Below are 16,457 nucleotides of genomic sequence, written 5' to 3' on the forward strand. Positions count from 1 at the left end.
AAAGGAAACCTTACAGATCACACTGTGAGGCAGAAGTGTCAGCTTACTGGGGGCACACAAGAAATGGGAGATGACCTTAACAAGTCTGGAGCACCTTAGAAGACTATCCCAGGGTTTCTGGACTGAAAACTTGGACATGATTTTTTTCAGAATAATCTTAAAAATAAAAAGAAATTTAAAAAGAGGCACTTCAAGGCATTTATAAAAATGTGTCTGTCAATCAAGGAGATTCCTCTTTGGTACAACATGAACAGTCATTAAGTAGATTCAAGACTACCCTTTGGATCTAGCACATGGGAAAGTACACATTCAAGAAATAAACTCATGCTGAGGGACTGTGTGAGATGGATGAAGTGGGCTTCCACAAACAAAGGGATTTTTGTCCAGATGTTTCAGAGAATAAAGAGCAGTTGCAGATGTAAGGTAGAGAGAAAGAAACTCTAACATATCAGAAAGCAAATGCTTATCTAAACTATGTGGATTCAGGTAGTGTGTGTGCAGGTCTGGCCTTACCAGGTGCTGTTCACTTCCTGAAAAGCTATGTGGATCATATGTGATTTGAGAGCTTCTTTTTCCTTCTGTACATTTTTTCTGGTTTGTAAAGCCATCCTACACCTACTCCCTTGGGGTGTATTTTATTGTTGACCATTAATGGCTCAGTGACACAGTTTATTGACAAAACAGAATAGTGTGACTTTTGAGATAAATGTGAGGCCACTACTTGCAGCTGGGTCATTGGAGTTTCATGGAAGTTAAACATCATCCTTTGTCCAAGGCTGCAGACCTACATTTTTACTTATTAACCATGTTTTCAGGTTTGTCTCCCTGTTACTTGTGTTCCTTTAGGCAGACTGGGAGGCCGCATGGGGATTCGGACTTACTGAGCCTGTCTTTCATTATGCTGAAAATAAGAATTGCAAGTCACCTTCTAGACGGGCCTTCCTTAGTTTTCGTTTGCAGCTAATAAACCAAATGAAGTCATTTCAGTGCTGAGAAGCTCATTTTCACCTGACAAGCTATCATTTGTCATTTATAATGGACAGAACCCAAGATACTAAAGGATTTTGGCTTGTTTTCCTTTTCTGGCCTTTGCCTTGGGTGTAGATTCAGACAGTTAATGAGCAGTAATTTCTGATTTGTAGGTGCTAGCCATCTCCCAGAAAGAACAAGAGAAAGTGTTTGAAAATATTCATTAAATGGCTTAAACTGAGTGTTCAGATTTTTCCATTTATTTTATTGTTTAATTCATGTCCATGGATATGTTGTAGAGAGAGGAAAACTAAACTAAAATTAAGCTTCCAGTTCTAGAATCTGTTTCAGCCTCCAAAGAACGGATTTTCTCAAATTGAAGCTGAGTTGGTCAAAATAGGATGTTATCAGTCTTGCTATGAAATTATGGTTCACTCAACTCAGTATATGGAGGAAACTTTATTTACAAAGAGATTGATAATGAGGAGGGGGGTAGCGGGTATGCAAACCATAAGAGAAAGTACAAGAGCCTGGGGCAAATCTGAAATGAAGACTTTGTCCACCTTTTGTGAAGGGACACAGCCACTCAAGACAACCTTGCTGGGAAGGACCTGGAGGAATAGAAACACCCCAACTTCCCTCTCCTCTTGCCAAGGCTTCCCGGATGCCAGCCGGGGAAAGGAGCTCATTGATGCAGCCCCTGGAGTCAGCCTTCCAGGACCCACAGGAGCAGGGTGGGAATGCAGACTTACAGCACAGATAGGTCCCAAAGGACATCCTTTGATTGTTGAGTGTGTGCCTCAGGAGGTAGAGTGTTCTGAATCCTTTTGTAAAGGGAGTCTAACAACTTGAGAACTCCACTGAGGTCTGCGAAAGGTTAACCAGGGATGGGAGATAATCAGTGATTTAGACACTGAGGTACAAAGAGTTTGGTTAAATTTCATTCCTATCAGGCTGTGGGGAGTGCTTTGCCAATGTAGTTTTTAATTTGCTCCAGATATGGTATTCAGACATTTGCTGAACAGCTAAATAAATATATCAAACTTCCACACAACAGATTACAGTGAGGTCAGACAGTGATATCAGTAATTTTAAAATATTGTCTACAGCAGAGCTGCTTTTTGGTGACAGTGACATCTGATGCTGCTAGTAGATGTAGAATGAATTCTGTAGATTTTCCTCTCCTCCTGATTTTAAATATTACCAGGCAACCGTCCTGCCCAGACATTTTAGAAGAGCCCTAATTCAAATGGGATATTGATTTTTAATAATTTCAGGTATTTTAAATGGTACCTTTTTTGGAGTTTTCATTGGTTTATGTGTTTTGCCTGAATTAATTCACCTGAATTTAAAATTTTGATGCTAAAGAATATTACCTTCAATGACAGTTTTGGAATTTAAGATTCTGGGTGTAAGGTTTGGGGTTGGAGGTCATTTTACTGGGATGAATAAAGGGTGGGACTTCAGGAAATAAATTGGAAGCTTGTTCTTACAAAGAAATATGGCAGTAAACTGATTTTCCCAAATATACTGATGAGATCCGTTATGAAAAGAAACACATGTATGTGTTTTAAAAATTATTTTACTTAAAAGAATTTTAACATAAATTTTAGTGTGTAATAAATAGCTTATAACTTATTGAGATCTTAGCTGGAAGCTTATATTTTTACTTTTCCCATTCACATATTTTTCCCTTAGGGGTTTTGATAAGAATCTTTGTCAACCCCTTGTTCTTCCAGAAAACTAAATGATCAGATAGATTTGAACAGATGTATGGGGGCATCACAGGATCATTACATGCCACCTTCATCTTACATAGACGTGTTATTTACAGAAACAGTGGGTTTTGCGATTAACTAAATTTATGTTCATTTCTCTGTGGTGTGAAGTGTGAATCTGTGTGGTCCTAAGTTTTGGCTCTGTCTGCCTAGCTAATTTTTTTCTTTAATTGATGTCAGTCACGTAGAAAGGCAAAAAAATCACCCATAGAAACATTTTTTTCCTTTTCTGTAGGAGCACTTACCCTGTGGAGATTATTATGTTACAACAGTAGACAGATAGACATCCTGTTTATAGATTAATAAATGGGTTCTTCACCAAGTTGCCAATTTTATGGGTGTTCTCTGTATTAACTCTCCAACTAATGATGATGGAGTATACATATTCACATTCATCAAGATGACATAAGTCTGAGGTGATTGGACAAAATACTGCTCAGAAAGAATGTGCCAATAAATATTCTTAATCTGCACCAATGTAGCTTCCATTACAAATAAAATATAGATATTGCATTATGAGCAATGAGTGTCCTGCCTTGAAAACAATTATCTGTTAAGCTGGGAAGGCAGTTTTGTAACCAAAATATTTCTTAACAGTCAATTTTAATAGCTCATTTCTTAAGTGAGCTCTCTCTCTGTCTCTGTCTCTCGCTGTCTCTGTCTCTCTCTTTCCTGAAGTCTCTTGAGGCTTCCAGTGAAAGCATAGAACCAAAATCCCCTTGCTCTGTTTTTTCTTTTACCTTCAAATGGCTCTGTGGCCAAATTACACATCATAGTAGTTTTTGCAAGAGCTATTTTAAACACAGGGCACTCAAAAAGAACCTTGCATTTGCCATTCTAAATGCTCAAGTGGTTTTTGTAATCCTGGCAATGGTTCTGATTCTCAGTTCAAAAGGATTTGGAAAATGTCTCTGTAAAAAGATAAAAAACATGTCTGTGCAGTTCCCTTGAATCTCTGTGTTCTTCGGTCCTTTTAATTTCTTGTCTCCTGTACCTACTTTTAATGCCAAACAGTATTTCCATCTTTAGATTTTACCTTCTCCTGAAAATCCTGTTAATAGTTGACTTTAACCACCACCACGTTTACTGACAACTGGGGAAGCATTTGTGTCCCACACTTTGACTGGCCGAGGCATTCACGGTTGCTGTTCTTGATTATAAAAGCCTTCCAGGGGCTTCCCTGGTGGCGCAGTGGTTGAGGGTCCGCCTGCCGATGCAGGGGACGCGGGTTCGTGCCTCGGTCCGGGAGGATCCCACGTGCTGCGGAGCGGCTGGGCCCGTGAGCCATGGCCGCTGTGTTTGCGCGTCCGGAGCCTGTGCTCCGCAGCGGGAGAGGCCACAGCGGTGAGAGGCCCGCATACCGCAAAAAAAAAAAAAGCCTTCCAGTTTTACAGATACTTATAAATATAACCTAAATAGTGCAATGATTGGCGTCTTTGGGGAGAAGGACCCTAGACTCCTGTGTCACCTAACTACCCAATATACCAGCTCCTGAACACTTTTCTTGACAGTTCTCTGGGGATCAAATTTTCCACCCTTTGACTCTTCTGCAAAAGATGACTAAAGTTGGGTATCCTAAGTTAGAACACAGATCCTCTGCTAAAGCTCTCATAAGCTAGAATCCATACTATTTGACCAGATTATTTTTTTCATGAAGCACTATATAAGCCTAATGCCTCATAGAATACACTTTAGAAAGCTTTGACTTAAGGAAATAGGCACTCGTCTTGGGAGCAAGTATGGCTTTATAATTTATATGGTTCAGTATGCATAGTATCTTTTAACCTGTTAGAATAAACCAGTATTCATAATGGAAGGTGCCTTGGTCCTATCTAGTGCTGGAAGTGCGTATTCAATTTTTTTAAATTTTAATATACCTAAACATGCATAGTTAATGAGATTGTTAGTGATCATGCTGGATGTGCATTGGGTTTTCTGACTGATATTTTCTTTGTGTTGAATAAAAGCCATTAAAAGAGGAAATTGTTGACAGACTAAATCTTTAAGTACTAATTATCAAAATATGTGTAGGTAACTCCAAAGTTAGGACGACAAATCTATAACACACTTGCTTTGACTCTTTCCTCTACTACAATAGCAGGCATTGTTAATAGGTCACAGAGCTCTCTGAACCAGGACGTGACTCCATCATTAGTCTCAACGCAGCACTTTGAATAGCCGCTCACACAGAGTTACCATACCTCCCACTGGCCATTCCATGGTCTGATATTTAAAATCTGTATCAACAGTGATGTCTCTAATGGCATAATTCTCCATTCGAATTTTCCTGATCATAAAAATAGAAATAATAGCTTTGGCAAAGGGATAAATTTCAACGCATCAGAAAGGGGAAAAGGGGGGCTTACCAGTCTGCAGAGAGGGGTCTTATAAGGACATCTGTCCCAGTTCAGGAGGGACTCTGGGTTTTGGACTCGCTCTTATAGCATCATGACCCCTCCATAGTCCTATCTAAGTAGGGATTGCAAACCACAAACTCTGGACAACTCTTTTATCAGTAAACAGGGAACATTTTGGGTTGTAAAGAACCAAAACCATTGGTCCACAAAACTACAAAAGATATCTTACCTCTGGTCCATCTTAATTGAGCAGTGAGATTTGAAAACAAGAAATAGTTGGACAGCAGAATATAGAACTCAGGACTGTGCCCTTGAAGCTTGGAAATAAACCAAAATAGAACTGGGGCTCTTGATTAGTCATAGAAGTGACTGAAAGACAGTAGGAGGGAGTGGAAAGACCATGGACTTTGAAGTAAGACTGACTTGGTCCAAATCCTCACTCCACTGCTTAATATCTATGTGCCCTTGGACAACTTATTTAAGCTCCTTGAGTCTCAGCTTACTTGCCAGGGAAGGTTGTAGTTCATCACTCTTAGCACCTAGGAAAATTAACATTCAATAAATGCTACTCCTCCATACCATTTTACTTATTCTAGTGATGAGAAGATTGCAGGATACACGTATGGTAAAGAATTCAGGAATAAGTAAATAGAACAAGGATGATTTAGACACATTTTCCTTGTTTCACCCTGGGTGGTCTCAGAGGTCAAGCTTAATGGAAACTTGGCTCTCCAACAAAATATTGTTCATCCATCAGATGTCATTTCCATGCTATCAGTTTTGGGATAACAGATAGATATTCCAAAGTTGGAATAAAATGGTTGGGTGTTTATCTTGATTAATTAAAAATGCTGAAATGTTGTTTGGGATTAAGAGTGATGTTTAAGATATTTCCTTTTCTGAGCTTTTCAGGTTGGATTGTTTACTCATTAAAAGCATTTCTTCCTTGGAAGACACTAAAAGGGCAGAGTGGGCAGGTGTTTTTCAAGAAATACTGTTGTTCTCATATCATTTGTAAATCTGGACATCATTTGCTTTAACCCAAGGATCCTAGGGCTTGATTTCATACAAAAGAAAATAATTTCAAACTTCAAGAATAAACAGAAAGTAGAAAAGCAAGCTGTAGAAGCTCACTCAGTTTTCAGCAAAAGGCGAATCTGGTCCCAAGTGGACTGATCGGACGGCTTATTTGTAAGGTTACAGCAAATCCCAAGATTGAATGCCTCACCTGAATCACTTCCTTATTGACTGAATCCATTTAGACTCCCCTCTAATTTAGCAGAGTGTTTTTATTAAAGCCAGGCATACAAACATCAGTTTCCCAAGCTGCATCTAATTTCCTTCACCATTTATTTTCCTTCGTTGGCTGCCAATGGATTAGAAGACATGATTAGAATTCAGCAGGAAAATAAAAACAACCACAAAAAAGAGAAAAACAGTTCCACAAAAACAGATGCTTAAATAAGAGCAACAACTTTCAGAATTAAAATAACTTGTGATTAAAAGAAAGTCCTTATCTTGCCTAATGTAAACATGCTTGCTTGATTTTTATCAGCAGTGCCTACTGCACTGGGACTAAATTAGCAACCTGAACTGGAAGAAGCAGACAAAACCCAGTAGTTGCACTTACTATGCTTAATGTATACACTACAGTGTGTTTTAAATGCAGTATACTACTTAACTATTTGCAATAATCGTTTCAAAATGGCAGGCTTATTGCTGAAGTCTTTCTGTTTGTTCGTTTCCAGCCAGTGTCAGGGAGAGAAAAAGAATAAAGCAAAGGCATTCAAGTCATTTTATGAACTTGTTAAAGGTACAGGTTTGTTCCAAAGGAATGATATTCATGTTGGAATGGACACATTTATTTAATCAGCCATCGCTACAGCCTAGGTACATTAATGCTGTTGGTGAGAGCAACAAAATGGTCCAACAAAGGAAGAGAACTTAAAATCTGAAAACTCACTATCAAAGAAATCTCAAATGATGCAAAGGAGGAGTGATGGTTGCACTGAATTTGAGGATAGCCATCAGTCAAATCGTGTCTGTGTCAGGGGGTGGCAAACTATGGCCCATGGGCAAAATCTGGCGTCCCACTTGTTTATGCGAATAAAGTTTTATTGAAACACAGTCTGCTTATTCATTTAAATATTGTCTGTGACTGCTCTAATTTTGCACCAGCAGAGTTGAGTAGCTGGAACAGAGACTGGCCCTCAAAGCCGACTAGCCCTTAACAGAACAAGTTTGCTAACCCCTCACGTATGTCAGCAGCGCCTCTACGATCACGCAGCTGTTCCAGACAGCCCTGCGTGTAGTATGGTAAAACAAACCCTGGTTGAAACTATGACTCCTTAATAGCTAAGAAACCCTGAACTCTCAGAGCCTCAGTCTATGCATGAAATAGAGGTTATAAAACCTATCTTATAAACTTAATGTGAGTGTACTGTGGATGATGCTGAATAAATGATAGTTTCCTTGCCAGATGCCCCGAAGTCTTTACAGGTGTCTAGAAATCAAAGGCTTTTCAATCCCCTACTCATGGCATTTGCTCTGTAAGACTGATTTGGTTCCTGCTGCTGTGGTCCATCTCATTTCCCACCACTTCACTTTGCAAGCCCCAGCCTCCTGTTACTCCTCCAGGTTCAGTTCAGTTTCTCAAAGGCACCAAGTTCTCTTCTGCCCCCTTGACCTTTGCCCATGGTGTTCTCTTGTCTCAAAGTACTTACTCTTCATTCCTCTCATACTCTACCTGGCCTCTTCTAGACTGTCCTTCAGATCCTACGCTAAATGTCACTGCGTACACGAGGCCCTCCCTGACCACCCAGTGTAACATGAGTCCTGTCCTATGATCTCAAAATACCCAAAGTCTCCCTCCCCTTCATAACCGATATCATGGTTTACGATTTCAGATAATGGATACAGAACATTTTTTGGTCTGTTTTAGAAAAATCTTTCTTGTCAGCCTCAATGGTTAAAAGAGTGCCTAGCACAGAGTAGGCTTTCAAGAATATATTGTTTCATTCAGCAATCTGTCAATATTTGCCTGTCATTAAAAGGAGTCAGGATAACCTTAAAGGAAAAAAAAAAAACTGAAGTTTTGATTCTGATCACATACTAGCTGCATAATTTGGTACAAGTCACTTTTACCTCTCTGAGCCTCACTTTTCTCATCTGTAAAGTGGGATAGGTGTTACCTACCTCACATGTTTACGGCAGAATCCGCTCTGGTAATGAATGAGAAAATACTAAGCAAAGTACGTACTGTGGGACCTCAATAGGTTTGCTGGCTCCAAAAGATATTTGATGGTAAAGCTGTAGCCCCAGTGATTCTCCAGGTCTTTGGTACTCTCAGTTTTCTTATCTGTAAAATGGGGATAAAAATTATATCCATCTCATATACTACTTATGTGTTAAATGTGTTAATATATGTAAAAAAGAATACTGCCAACCACCTGATAGATACCTAGTAAACGTTAGCTATTGTTGTATTTGTCATTATTGTTAATCTTTCAATTCTTAAAGATTATGAACACTTTTCTGGGGAAAGTGCACATTCTAACAAAATTCTGTAAATAGTTGCAAAGAGTTCACAATTCCCCTGTGCTATCTCTATATGCTGCAAGTTACCCTTTGCCATTATCTGCCTTTGAGGCCAAATTCTAAAGAAGCAGCTTAGTCGAGGACTTACCTAAAATTATGTCCCAAAATTGTGTGTGTGTGAACTTATCTGACTGAGCTTGCCTAACGTTCATTATATTCTGAAAAGGATTACGTTCCCCAAAAAGGGTTTTAGTTGGGATTTTTGTTTGTTCATTTAGGGTTGAGAGGAGCTTGATAAATACCAAAGGCTGTAGCTTTTCTTCTTTGGAAGTTCATTCTTTACTTTTAATTGTGGACTGACATCTGCAGCCAGAGTGTATTTTGCAAAGCCAAATACACGCAGACATTTGAAAAACCTGCATTTGGACTGCCCGGCCACCTGCACAGCTGCCAACAGACTCCTCCTTGGGAGTAGCTGGCTGGGGTCCAGGGACCTGTGCAGTGGATCTGGCTCCATAACTGCCTTGCTAGATGATCTTTCCTTTTGTGAAACAGTAAATAGCAGCCCTTGTAATCCTCAGCTGAGAATGTAGAAAAGCCTGCTCCTGAAAGCACCTAGGAATCTTCTGGGAGAGTTTCGGGTTCGTAAATAGACCTAGCACTGACTTTTTAAAAATGTGCGCTTTGCCGGGGGGAAGAAAAAGACTATTAAAAAGTTTCTATTGGTATTGTCATGGAGCAGCAATTAGGGGTTGTAATAATAAATGAACACGTGAGGCACACATTGAAAATTTGACATGCTTTATAAGTGCCAAGTAATAATAATGATGTCACAAGGCTTTCATTTTCAAACTGTCTTAATTTCATTCTCAGTTTGAGATTGCAGATTACAGTAGTTAATAATTGGCCCAGAGTGAAACCTTAAATCAGATTTCCATTAAAGTGCGTGACTGCAACAAATTACTTTACAGGAGGAGAGAATGGCATTGTCTCTGGTGGTGTGGGGTCTTCCCATCACTCCTGGTGGTGATTTCCTCTTGGTGCTCCGTGATACGCCACATGTCCTAAATGATCCCATGTCCCTGAGCTACACAGCGTGTGTACTTCTGTGTCTCTTTGTTAGTATCAAACTCTTTTTCTTTTCTCTCTCTCTCTCTCTCTCTCTCTCTCTCTCTCTCTCTCTCTCTTTCTCTGTGTCACATTCTCTTATGCTCCCTCTCTCACTGCTGGTCTTTCTCACTGTCTCTCGTGCTCTCAGATGGTTGCTCTGTATTTCTCATCTCATGTTTGCTCACGCATTCACTCTTCTCTCTGTCCCTGTCTCCCTTTCCCATCACTCCCCCTCTACCCCTGAGGGAGACTTTCAAAGCTTGTCTTCACCCAGCTCTGGGAAAGCAAGGAATAAGGCAAAAGAACCAAGTTCCCATCCCTGGCCTCTAGTGCCTGCCACTCTTTACCTCATCTGGATTTTCTCAGGTTACTTCCCCATTCAGCCTGTAGGTCCTGAATGAACTAACTTGGGTGACAGCTCTGGCTTCATCCTGGCTGCCCTCTTTTACCTAAGTTCCTGCTCGCTCTTTCTCTTTGTCACCTGGAACATCACTTCTTCCAAAAGGCCCCTCTCGCTACAGCAGTCTGTACCACTAGTGTTGCCCTGGTCTTAGCTCCGTGAGACTAAGGAGCCAGGATTGTAATTGCCAGTTTGCTGGTCTGCCTCAAACTTGTCTTTGAACTCTTTGAGGGCAGTGATGACATCTTATTCATCTCCATCTCCCAAGCACTAAACTCTGTGCCTGGTTTGGGAGATGGCCATTAAGTGTCTATTGAAATTAATTTCATTCACTCTTGAAACCATTATTTATTAGGTGATTACACTATGTCATGGATTGTGCTAGCTGCTTATAAAAAAAACTCCTGTTGTAGAGGAGCGCAAAGGTGACCCACCCAGGGTGTTGTATCTTGGGCATGGGGATACAGGGTGAGAGGTGAATATACTGCATTGGAGAACAGTTGTCCTTCTTTCAGCACACCTAACAAAGCCAGCTATTCATCCACCATTGGAAAAGAGAGCTTTTCCTTGGGTTCAGTACCAGTTGAAGTGGTTGGCTCACTTTTAGGTACACATTGTTGTATGAAGAGTATCTGTATTTGTCAGATGCTTGTTAAACACAGTGAGATAACTGACATGAAGGACTCATGGGAACTGATACTAAATGAGGCAATACCAGAATCACAGCTCATATCTGACTCTTGCTCCAGGGTATACATCTTCTGAGAAGCATTGGATCACAGGGCCAGGGGCATCTTCCTGCCTCTTGTGCCTCACTCCTGCCTATGTGGATGACTTCACATATGTTTGCTGTGTGTGGTGTGCCTACTCTATAGAACAATCATACTGTTTTAGATGGATTAAAGAGAATGATTCACCCTAACTTGATGACACAGAAAAACTTCACTGAGAAGTTGTTGACATCTGAACTCATCCCTAAGGAATGTGCAGGTTGCACCATGGCAGAGGTATAGAGGAGCCACTATGTGCTTTACTAGAAAGCTTAGTTCTTCTACAGAAACTGAATGAGCTTCAGCTCTTTCTGAGTTTCTCTCTTGGACCCTGTGGAGTCATTATTGCTCTTGAGTGGTTTTTGTCTTCCATTGTTCTGACAAGCTCCTCTCCATCCCACAGCTATTTGAAAACTACTGCTGTACCAGGCCTCAATACTAACAGCATTTAATAGCCATCATTAGAAAGCAAGCTTCTGCTTACCAGTCAGCCTACTGTGAATGGTAATGGGAGATTTCTTTTTTGGGAGTAGCTCCAGTGTCTAATTGGTTTGGAAAATATTGCTCATTTATTTTATTCTTAAAACATTACCTTTTTACTGAACTTTAATAAGTTTCTGTTTCTGTTACATTCAAATTCAACATAGCTGCAGTCTACTGAAAGGTTTTCTTCTTATACTTGCTGTCTAGGTAACCTGTCCACTTTCACCATAGCTTGTTGAAATAAATGCATGTGTAAATATCCATTAGGTACCTTACAGGCATGTAATAAGCATCTCACACGTCTTATTTAGGCCTTTCAACAACTTTATGGACTAGGTACTATTATTCCCATTTTATAGGTGAGGAAACCACGTTCGAGGCAGGGTGGGGCCCTTGCCCAAGATTCCAGCTCCAGCAGCTGGCATGAATGAAGAATCAGTAGGCAATCTAGAGCCTGACTTTGAGCCTTACCACTGCTACTTGTTAGCTATGTCACACTGGGACACATCATGTGAATTTTCTGAATGGCTTTATCAGCTATAGAGGGCTAACCATCACTGTACTTACTGTACTGTAATGCAGGGATCAAAATTAAAAATGAGGGTTCATGTAATGGCACTTTTTAAAGAGTTAAGTGCTGAACAAATGTAAGGTATCCTTTTCTCATATATTTTGTGTAGTTAATTTAGCATATTGAAATAATGGGATTTAAAAATGGCATGCAGTACACACATATATGCTTTGCAATTAGTGTAGCATAATTTAATTGTGACTCCATTGTTGGAATTTTGATGCCTCCAGCCTGATGAATAGCCGTTATCTGTGGGTGTTATCAATTAATCTAGGTAATGAATTCTCTTCATTATCTCGTTCTTCATGTTAATTATACAGGATTTTCTTACAACTATTTATCAAGTCGGCAAGTACAGTTTTTTTGGCCCACATGCCTTTTAGTATGGAATATGTATAAGCAGGTTAACATGATGGGTTTAAATTTACATTTCTGAAAAATTCTAGTCAGTGGCTTGACTTTTCTTATATCCTTGTAGTGTGAGCTTGTATCTTTTTATTTTGGGGGTCTTTTTTTTTTAATCAAAAAGGTCATTATCTAAGATAATTAAGCTATCTCTGACTTTTGAGAATATACCTCTAGCATATCAAAGAGGTATTAAGGAAGCATAGAAAAATTGGAAATTTTACCTAATAATACAAAACAACAAATAATTAATGTTACTAGTTTTGAAATATTTTATGAGGTACCAGGACAGGTAAAAATTCAAGTATAAGCCATGGAGGGAAAAGACGTAACTACATGAAATTTTAAATGTCACTATGCATAAATAACATCCATTACATCTTAACATATGTTACATCTTACAGAAAAACCCAAACGAACTTTCTGGCCAGCCCAGTATAAGACACAGCAGAAGACAGTGTATAAGAAATGAGTGGTGACTGAATTCATTTTGAATTCAGAGAAGTGATTGATAGGATAATCTGGGTTAATATGGTAATGTTATGTATTGATATTTATTAATTAAATACTAAATTTTAACTTCAACATTTTCTGGGTCTTGTTTTATAGTTCCTATTCTGTTTTTTTTAAAGATGATTATTTTAATTGTCTCTGTTGTTTAGCGAATTATTTGGGGGAATGTTGACTGTCAGCATTTTGATGGGCACCTTCCTATTTTTTATTTCAGGTTGAAGCCATCCTAGTCAATATTTTTGGCGGCATCGTCAACTGTGCCATTATTGCCAATGGGATCACCAGAGCCTGCCGGGAGCTGGAACTCAAGGTGCCGCTGGTGGTCCGGCTTGAAGGTAAGTTACTGTAGATTTCCACAGTGCCAGTACCCGCCTTCTTTGGGATCAGGTGACCAGCATGTTCTGCATTCACAAACTTCCTGAGACAAACATTAGGAAACACTGGATTACGTAAGATGAAGCAAATGCAGTACTTCTCTGAGCTTTTAATCTGCATTGCACCTCTCCAAGAATGGCACATGTTATGAGTCTCCAAATTTTCCAAACATATTCCAGGGTGGAGCCCTTTTATTATGAATATCATGAGATTAGTGTTCTGGTAAAAACACTCTTAGAAATGCTGCTCCAGGAATTTTTCATCATGGGACGCCAAGGGTTCTCACACTTTTTGGTCTGAGGCCTCCCTACTTGTTAAACTGGAGAACCCCAAAGATCTCTTGTTTATTTTGGGTTATAACTGTCGATATTTATTAATTTATTTAACTGATTAATAAATTAATCTGGTAAGAGGAATAACTACTTGGAACTTTTTAAATACTCACTTTTTAAATAATAAACTTTTAATTTTTGTATTATATATTTTACATGTAAGTATATAAACTATAATTTATGAAGAATTAAATATATCTTTTAAAAATTTTAGTAAGAATAGCAGCACTGTTTTATGGCTTTGCAAATCCCTTTAATATCTAGCTTAATATTTGCTTCTGCAACAGATCTGTTGCAATATGCTGTTTTGGTGGAAGTATATGAAGAAAATCTGGCCTCATAGAGCTATGTATCTGGAAAACAGAGCAGTTTTTAATAATCATTTCATATAATTCTGAATATTATTCTTTGATACTACACTAAAACCTGTAACAGTGTCTTTATTACAGATAGGTTTTAACATAGAATCTGAAATTATTTCAACGAACTTTTTTTTTTGAATTTTTAAAAATTATTTATTTGTTTATTTTTAACATCTTTATTGGAATATAATTGCTTTACAATGGTGTGTTAGTTTCTGCTGTATAACAAAGTGAATCAACTAATACGTATACGTATATCCCCAAATCCCCTCCCTCTTGCATCTCCCTCACACCCTCCCTATCCCACCCCTCTAGGTGGTCAAAAACCACCGAGCTGATCTCCCTGTGCTATGTGGCTGCTTCCCACTAGGTATCTGTTTTACATTTGGTAGTGCATATATGTCCATGCCACTCTCTCACTTTGTCCCAGATTACCCTTCCCCCTTCCGTGTCCTCAAGTCCATTCTCTACGTCTGCGTCGTTATTCCTGTCCTTCCCCTAGGTTCTTCAGAACCATTTTTTCCTTTTTTTTAATAGATTCCATATATATGTGTTAGCATATGGTATTTGTTTTTCTCTTTCTGACTTATTTCACTCTGTATGACAGACTCTAGGTCCATCCACCTCACTACAAATAACTCAATTTCGTTTCTTTTTATGGCTGAGTAATATTCCATTGTATACATGTGCCACATCTTCTTTATCCATTCATCTGTCGATGGACACTGAGGTTGCTTCCATATCATGGCTATTGTAAATAGATCTGCAACGAGCATTGTGGTACTTGACTGTTTTTGAATTACGGTTTTCACAGGGTATATGCCCAGTAGTGGGACTGCTGGGTCGTATGGTAGTTCTATTTTTACTTTTTTAAGGAACCTCCATACTGTTCTCCATAGTGGCTGTATCAATTTACATTCCCACCAACAGTGCAAGAGGGTTCCCTTTTCTCCACACCCTCTCAATCATTTATTGTTTGTAGATTTTTTGATAATGGCCATTCTGACCAGTGTAAGGTGATACCTCATTGTAGTTTTGATTTGCATTTCTCTAATGATTAGTGATGTTGAGCATCCTTTCATGTGTTTGTTGGCAATCTGTATATCTTCTTTGGAGAAATGTCTGTTTAGATCTTCTGCCCATTTTTGGATTGGGTTGTTTGTTTTTTTGATATTGAGCTGCATGAGCTGCTTGTATATTTTGGAGATTAATCCTTTGTCAGTTGCTTCGTTTGCAAATATTTTCTCCCAATCTGAGCATTGTCTTTTCATCTTGTTTATGGTTTCCTTTGCTGTGCAAAAGCTTTTAAGTTTCATTAGATCCCATTTCTTTATTTTTGTTTTTATTTCCACTTCTCTAGGAGGTGGGTCAAAAAGGATCTTGCTGTGATTTATGTCATAGAGTGTTCTGCCTGTGTTTTCCTTAAGAGTTTTATAGTGTCTGGCCTTACATTTAGGTCTTTAATCCATTTTGAGTTTATTTTTGTGTATGATGTTAGGGAGTGTTCTAATTTCATTATTTTACATGTAGCTGTCCAGTTTTCCCAGCACAACTTATTGAAGAAGCTGTCTTTTCTCCATGGTATATTCTTGCCTCCTTTATCAAAAATAAGTGCATAGGTTTATGTCTGGGCTTTCTATCCTGTTCCATGGATCTATATTTCTGTTTTTGTGCCAGTACCATACTGTCTTGATTACTGTAGCTTTGTAATATAGTCTGAAGTCAGGGAGCCTGAATCCTCCAGCTCCCTTTTTCTTTCTCAAGATTGCTTTGGCTATTCGGGGTCTTTCATGTTTCCATACAAAGTGTGAAATTTTTTGTTCTAGTTCTGTGGAAAGTGCCATTGGTATTTTGATAGAGGTTGCATTGAATCTGTAGATTGCTTTGGGTAGTATAGTCATTTTCACAATGTTGATTCTTCCAATCCAAGAACATGGTATATCTCTCTATCTGTTTGTAGTATCTTTAATTTCTTTCATCAGTGTCTTATAGTTTTCTGCATACAGGTCTTTTGTCTCCTTAGGTAGGTTTATTCCTAGGTATTTTATTCTTTTGCTGCAATGGTAAATGAGAGTGTTTTCTTAATTTCTCCTTCAGATTTTTCAGCATTAGTATATAGGAATGCAAGAGATTTCTGTGCATTAATTTTGTGTCCTGCTGCTTTACCAAATTCATTGATTAGCTCTAGTAGTTTTCTGGTAGCATCTTTAGGATTCTCTGTGTATAGTATCATGTCATCTGCAAAGAGTGACAGTTTTATTTCTTCTTTTCTGATTTGGCTTCCTTTTATTTCTTTTTCTTCTCTGATTGCTGTGGCTAAAACTTCCAAAACTATGTTGAATAATAGTGGTGAGAGTGGGAAACCTTGTCTTGTTCCTGATCTTCATGGAAATGCTTTCAGTTTTTCACCATTGAGAATGATGTTTGCTGTGGGTTTGTCATATATTGCCTTTATTATGTTGAGGTAAGTCCCCTCTATGCCTACTTTCTGGAGG

At 38.8% G+C, this 16,457-nt stretch overlaps 1 protein-coding gene across 3 annotated transcripts in view; it reads left to right on the forward strand.

The window, feature by feature from the left end:
• The window catches only part of SUCLG2 (succinate-CoA ligase GDP-forming subunit beta), a 261,378-nt gene that overhangs the window by 221,867 nt on the left and 23,054 nt on the right, over positions 1 to 16,457 (forward strand). For all 3 annotated transcript variants that reach the window (XM_060161381.1, XM_060161383.1, XM_060161382.1), the window contains one exon: positions 13,108 to 13,228. In XM_060161381.1, coding sequence (XP_060017364.1) covers positions 13,108 to 13,228 — 121 coding nt within the window. The remainder of the gene's footprint in view (positions 1 to 13,107; positions 13,229 to 16,457) is intronic.

The sequence above is a fragment of the Lagenorhynchus albirostris genome, chromosome 10, assembly GCF_949774975.1.
Source record: "Lagenorhynchus albirostris chromosome 10, mLagAlb1.1, whole genome shotgun sequence".
In the NCBI taxonomy this organism is placed as follows: domain Eukaryota; kingdom Metazoa; phylum Chordata; class Mammalia; order Artiodactyla; family Delphinidae; genus Lagenorhynchus; species Lagenorhynchus albirostris.